Source organism: Carica papaya, chromosome 2 (genome assembly GCF_054855325.1).
Source record: "Carica papaya isolate Zhongbai chromosome 2, ASM5485532v1, whole genome shotgun sequence".
In the NCBI taxonomy this organism is placed as follows: domain Eukaryota; kingdom Viridiplantae; phylum Streptophyta; class Magnoliopsida; order Brassicales; family Caricaceae; genus Carica; species Carica papaya.
The window spans coordinates 16,779,498-16,785,151 of NC_142310.1; the positions used below are offsets into that span (position 1 = coordinate 16,779,498).

The window sequence follows — 5,654 nt, forward strand, 5'->3', positions numbered from 1 at the left end:
CATCATTGTTATTGGGCATTTTTTTTTTTTTTTTTATTAAAAAAAAAAGAGTGGAGACAAAGAATCAATTAAGAAATTTGTGGCAAATAAACTTAGAAAAGACTCATAATATAGCATACTCAGTTTAAAAGAATAAATTTGCTTAATTAATTAAGTTAATAAATTAATAAAATATTATATAATTTCTTATTATTACTAATTAATTAAAATTAAATTATAATAAGTGTTAAATTTTCAAAATTAATTTATTTGTATTAAATATTACTGCACTTGTATACTAAATTGAGTTTGGAACCTAAGATACCCAGAAATGGGGAGTGGTGAACTACATATCATGATTTCAAGATTGCAAGTAATTTTATAAAGTTGATGATGAAAATTTCAGAAGGTAAATTATAATATACACAGGGAAATTTGAATAGCGGATTCGCATAATAATTGACATACGAAACTTAAATCTGCCCACCACCGGCATCCCGACGGAATATCTCCATCTCCAGCTCAGTCTCCATGTTTTGAATTTTAATATTTGGAGTCAAACTTGCTGCGGCTGTCACCTGCAACTCAAAACCAAAGGAAGAAAGAAGAAGAAGAAATCGCCTGCTTCTGCTTGTAAACTTGTATTCAGGTAACCCATCTACATATATTCAATTTTCTAGTTCTTCAATGATGGGTTTTCTCCGAATGTTTTCTTTCTTTCTTTTAGGCTAGGAGAGGAAGATCTTTCTATGAGTTCCCTGAGAATCAAGCTCCGAGATGGAAGATATCTGGCTTACAAAGAGAGGGGTGTACCCAAGAACCAATCCAAGTGCAACATCATTGTAGTTCATGGATTTGGAAGCTCCAAGGAAATGAATTTCCATGTTCCCCAGGTACTTTCTCCTCTTTTTAAAATGTTTTGGGATCTGTTGAGGAACCGAGAAAAGGAGGGAAAAGAAGAGCAGATTAATTTCTAATGTTTCTGGTTAAGCTGTTTCTGTTTGATTCATTTTCCCCAAATTAATATTGTGTCGTTACCCTTCTCTACATTTCCATCTTCCCAAACAGACCCAAGAGTTCTCTCACGTTTGGATTTCAATATGATAAAATAGGATATAGAAATTTTCCCATGTGAATTCAGAATTTGAGGAGAAATTATGTAAGGAGAATAAGGGATATTTGAACCAAAAACAGAAGCCCAACCAAATGTTTTGGAATATGAGTTTAGGTTGTTAATTAGATTCTGGGTTTTATCGTACATAATTTGGGAAATGTGCGTAGGATCAACCCTAATACAGATGCTTTCAAAATAATTGCAGTGCAAGAAGGTCTGGCCAGAAGTTCCAGTCATTTACTTGCACATATATTAAGAGGTGTCGCCTCTTTTATACTCTTGAACTCTATCTTTGTTCTTCTTTTCTTTTCTTTAATCCATAGATTAAATCACTCATGAATTTAGGATCGACTGAAATAAGTCTATTATGCAAATTTCCATGGAAAAAGAATAAATCTAACCATACTTTAGTTTTCAGGAATTTATGGAAGATTGGGGGATATACTTTCTGCAGTTTGATCGAGCAGGCTATGGAGACAGTGATCCAAACCCAAAGCGCACGTTGAAGAGCGAAGCTCTAGACATTCAAGAACTTGCTGATCAGTTAGAGATAGGACCCAAGTTTTATGTGATTGGAGTCTCCATGGGATCATATCCCACATGGAGTTGTCTCAAATATATTCCACACAGGCAATTACTTCAAAATCTAACTTGCATATGAGTCTTCTGTGCTTCAACAATGTCACAGAATCTTCTGACTTACCTGAAATCTATTTTTGCAGGCTAGCAGGTGCAGCTCTAGTCGTCCCGGTCATCAATTATAGGTGGCCTTCTCTTCCTGATAGTCTGATAAAAAAGGATTACAGGAGAAGACTTATAAAGTGGTCATATTGGATTTTAAAATATGCACCTGGACTGCTACACTGGTGGGTTACTCAAAAACTGTTCCCATTAACTTCAGGCATTGAAAAAAACCCGGTATTCTTCAATAACAGAGACATAGAAGTACTTGAGAAGACCAAAGGATTCCCGATGCTCACCCGGGTAACTATAAGATAGCTTTTTTTCTTTGGCTTTTGTTGAAACGCATTGAAAAATCAGATATTATTGACATAGTAATGTAGGACACGAAATGGTAGAACTAGAATGATCCTACAAAGTTTAAGAAGAAAGATAAGTTAGATGAAATTAGGCGTAAAGGTGAAGAAATATAGGAGGAAGTAGAATGAAGGGGATGTATCAGAGAGAACAACAACTAGAACGACAAAACACAAGAAGAGATAATTGGAAATAAAATCCCAACAAAGTAATTCTTAATTCATCGTCATCTTCTTCTTTTTGGTTGGTAGCTAGGTTTTGTGTAGGCATTAGTTACAATGAATAAGAAAAATTATAAACGTCAAAATCTAAAAGATTCTAATTCCTGTAATATTTAAAATTTAATGAAAAGAATATTAAAATACTTCAATACCTAAATAAACCTGAATAACCTAGATAATTAAAAAATACAGATAATAATTGTAATTACAAAATATTTCTTTCATGGAAAATTTATTCCAAAGTAAAATCTTCTTGTTCTGCATTACATAGCATGTTTTCTTCAACTCTTACCATTAAATCTGAAGCACAAAAGTGCAAGTTTCATGTGCAATTATCTTTGATGTTTCACCTTATAATATTTTTACCTACAGGAAAAATTACAACAGCAAGATGTTTTCGATACGCTTCGAGATGACTTTATGGTATGTTTTGGTGACTGGGAGTTTGATCCTGTAGTTCTTGACGATCCATTCCCTGGACATGAAAGCTGTGTTCAAATCTGGCAAGGTTATGAAGATAAAGTTGTGCCATGTCAACTTCAAAGATATATTTCTAAAAAGCTACCATGGATTCAGTATCATGAAGTTCCGGATGGAGGACATTTGATTGTCCATTACAGTGGCATATGTGAGGCCATTCTAAGGGCACTTTTGTTTGGAGAAAAATATCAGTCACACAAATCGGCAACAGATGCGATTATTCCCTAAATCCATCTCATGCTCATTCCATTATTCAAAATGATGATCATGTAAAAAGATTGATTTTTAGGAAGGATTAATGTGTTATATTAAATTTTTTTGTTCAAAATTGTTAAAGAAAATTGTTGTTCAAGAAGTTGAAGAATTGTATCTCTTCATCATGTCAAGAAGAACTTTGTTCAAACATGCTAAATTTTTTATCCCTCTGCTGCACATAAGATTTTTGTTCTTGTTGAGTTTTAATAAATGTATCACACCAAAATATGTATATCACTGTTGTCAAGATCGAAACAAATATCATGACCAATGTTCAAGGAGTAGGGTAGATTTAATGCCACCAAAAATTGTAGCAAAGGCTTAAACACAACGTATCACCTACCTTTTTCTTTACTTATACTAATTTATCTACTTGAAGAGTGAATTAAAGATATGATTCATTATTGAAATTGTTACCTCCAAGATTGTCTTAGGAGTTTGCCAAATGTCTTGCACTATAATTTGTCTCATGTTCATGGTGCTCAATTTCTACGACTAACCAGTACATCCTTATCAACCATGATCCTGAAGTGCCTTGATTCACCTATAACATAAAGGAATAGTTAGAGAGAGCTCGTAACTTAGAATCAGTAATGTCCAATTTTGTACCTTCATTAATTATAGTTCACAATATTATTTTAGGAAGATTATGAGAATGGTAAGGAATATTCATTGACTATGGATGACTTGCTCTAACAATTTTTTTTTTTTAAATATTCGATAGTATTCCGTAAAAGTTTCTTGCAAACAAGAAGAATATTTTTCATGTGTCAAGCATCTTAACTTGGATCTATAATAATAAGTCCTCAAAAGTATCGAAAAATCTCCATACCCATTATAGAAGCTTCAATGAAACATAAATTATCTATGTAGCTCTAGATTTTTCTACAAAAGTTACTAAAAAATTCAATGATGAATAAAATAAAATATTCCATTATTCCTTCAATCGATCCAGAGATATTGCTCTTAAAATAAAAAATACTCATATTATTGGAATGACTCGCAGGGAGGAGCTCTCATTCACTTGTCATAACCAAAAGTCTCATATTTAAGAACATGCCCCCGCATGCGATTTTGCTAGATGGTGTGAGGAACAAATGCTCTTACTTGGAATTATTTTCAAGAAGTTGAGATGAGTGTCGATGTCAAATATTATACTTTCCTCAACATATAAGGTAATGCTTGCCATGATGACAATTGTAATAACTCTTAAAGAGAAATTCACAAAGATGTAGGAAAATGTAGAAATACGCACGTAGATTTTCAAGGATCTAAGAGAGTGATTCTTCGAAGAACAACATAGGTTTTCAACAGGGAATCCTTATAAGCTCCAGTGCAAGTGTGGATGGCAGATGAAAAGGATATAAAAAGATACGTATATTATCATAGGTCTATGCAATAACTACATGTCATTGTAAACATGGTTATAATTTCCTGGATAGTATTGTGCATCCTACACAATCAATCTTTATACTTAGTAGGCTTATTATTGATAATGCCTTAATTGTGTTTGGGTTATTCCACTACTCGGGCATAATAGAAGTTATAGGCAATGTTATTTTGCTCTTAAGCTTGATATAACTAAAACCTATTATAGAGTTTCTCACATGTTCTTGGAAGGAATGTTGATAAAATTTAACTTTCACACATGTGTGGTTGTGTTAATTATGTCATGTGTTACTTTGGTTACATATTATATATTTGTGAATAGGTCTCCATGGGAAGTGATTACACCAAAGAGAAGTCTTCATCAATCTGTCCTCTTTATTTATTTATATTGTGTGTGGAAGTTTTCTTCCTTGCTCAGATAGACATGAGAAGTAGGAAAGATCCATGGAATTAAATTTGTTGGCTCTATAATGATAACTTGATCTTCGGGAGGGCAATAGTTATAGAGATTCTTGAAATTCAAGAAATCCTAAAGAGATATGGTGACATGTCTTGACCAATCCATAAATTTGTAAAAGTCCTCAATTGACTTCTCAGAAGGAACGAAAGCATAGTTTTAGGGTCAATTGTGTAGCTTATTAAGGGTTTGGTTAATGGAGGGCCAAGGCAAATATCTCGGTCTCCCAACTATAACGAATAGATCTCCTTAATCCACTTTCTAGTTTTTTATTCATAATATCTCTAGAAGGCATCAAAATGACACTTCTAAAAAATTATTTACACAAGAAATGAGGTTCTCGTAAAATCTTTTGCTCAATTTATGCCCATCTATATAATGAACATCTGTTCAATACCTAAATATGTTTTTGTATAGTTGGAGAAAATTATTATAGGGTATTATTGGGGCTGACAAATGGATGAAATAAGAATTCATTAGCTATATTGGAGTTCCCTCAGCTCCCCAAAAATGGAAGGAGGTTTAGGGTTTAGTGATTTTCATTACTTTAACAAGGTCATACTTGCAAAACAAGCTTAGAGATTACTTTCTAGTCACACTTTTCTTCTTATAAGGCTATTGAGAGTGAAGTATTATCATCATGTTATGTTATTGAATGATTCTAAGGATTAAAACCCAATTATATTAAGAATAGTACACTGATAAATAGGGACTTCTTATT

The 5,654-nt window shown here is 32.9% G+C and overlaps 1 protein-coding gene across 4 annotated transcripts; it reads left to right on the forward strand.

Moving 5' to 3' along the window:
- The first annotated feature begins 293 nt into the window (after positions 1 to 293).
- LOC110817236 (uncharacterized) lies at positions 294 to 3,251 on the forward strand. 4 transcript variants are annotated; one of them, XM_022045685.2, is made up of 5 exons: positions 294 to 628; positions 707 to 872; positions 1,512 to 1,723; positions 1,816 to 2,077; positions 2,725 to 3,251. In XM_022045685.2, the coding sequence occupies exons 2-5, from the start codon at positions 729 to 731 to the stop codon at positions 3,058 to 3,060; spliced, it is 954 nt and encodes a 317-aa protein (XP_021901377.1). In that variant the 5' UTR covers positions 294 to 628; positions 707 to 728; the 3' UTR covers positions 3,061 to 3,251. The 4 variants fall into 4 exon arrangements, with proteins under 4 accessions (XP_021901377.1, XP_088069555.1, XP_021901378.1 ...); XM_088213429.1 differs by lacking the exon at positions 294 to 628 and adding an exon at positions 1,299 to 1,352 and having other exon boundaries at positions 730 to 872; positions 1,505 to 1,723; XM_022045687.2 differs by lacking the exon at positions 294 to 628 and adding an exon at positions 1,299 to 1,352 and having other exon boundaries at positions 787 to 872.
- The last annotated feature ends 2,403 nt before the right edge of the window (positions 3,252 to 5,654 follow it).

Coding starts and splice junctions, on each gene's coding strand:
- LOC110817236 (XM_022045685.2), top strand. CDS start 729: ATGAGTTCCCTGAGAATCAAGCTCCGAGATGGAAGATATCTGGCTTAC. Junction 873..1,511: donor TGAATTTCCATGTTCCCCAG/GTACTTTCTCCT, acceptor TTTAGTTTTCAG/GAATTTATGGAAGATTGGGG. Junction 2,078..2,724: donor GATTCCCGATGCTCACCCGG/GTAACTATAAGA, acceptor TTTTACCTACAG/GAAAAATTACAACAGCAAGA.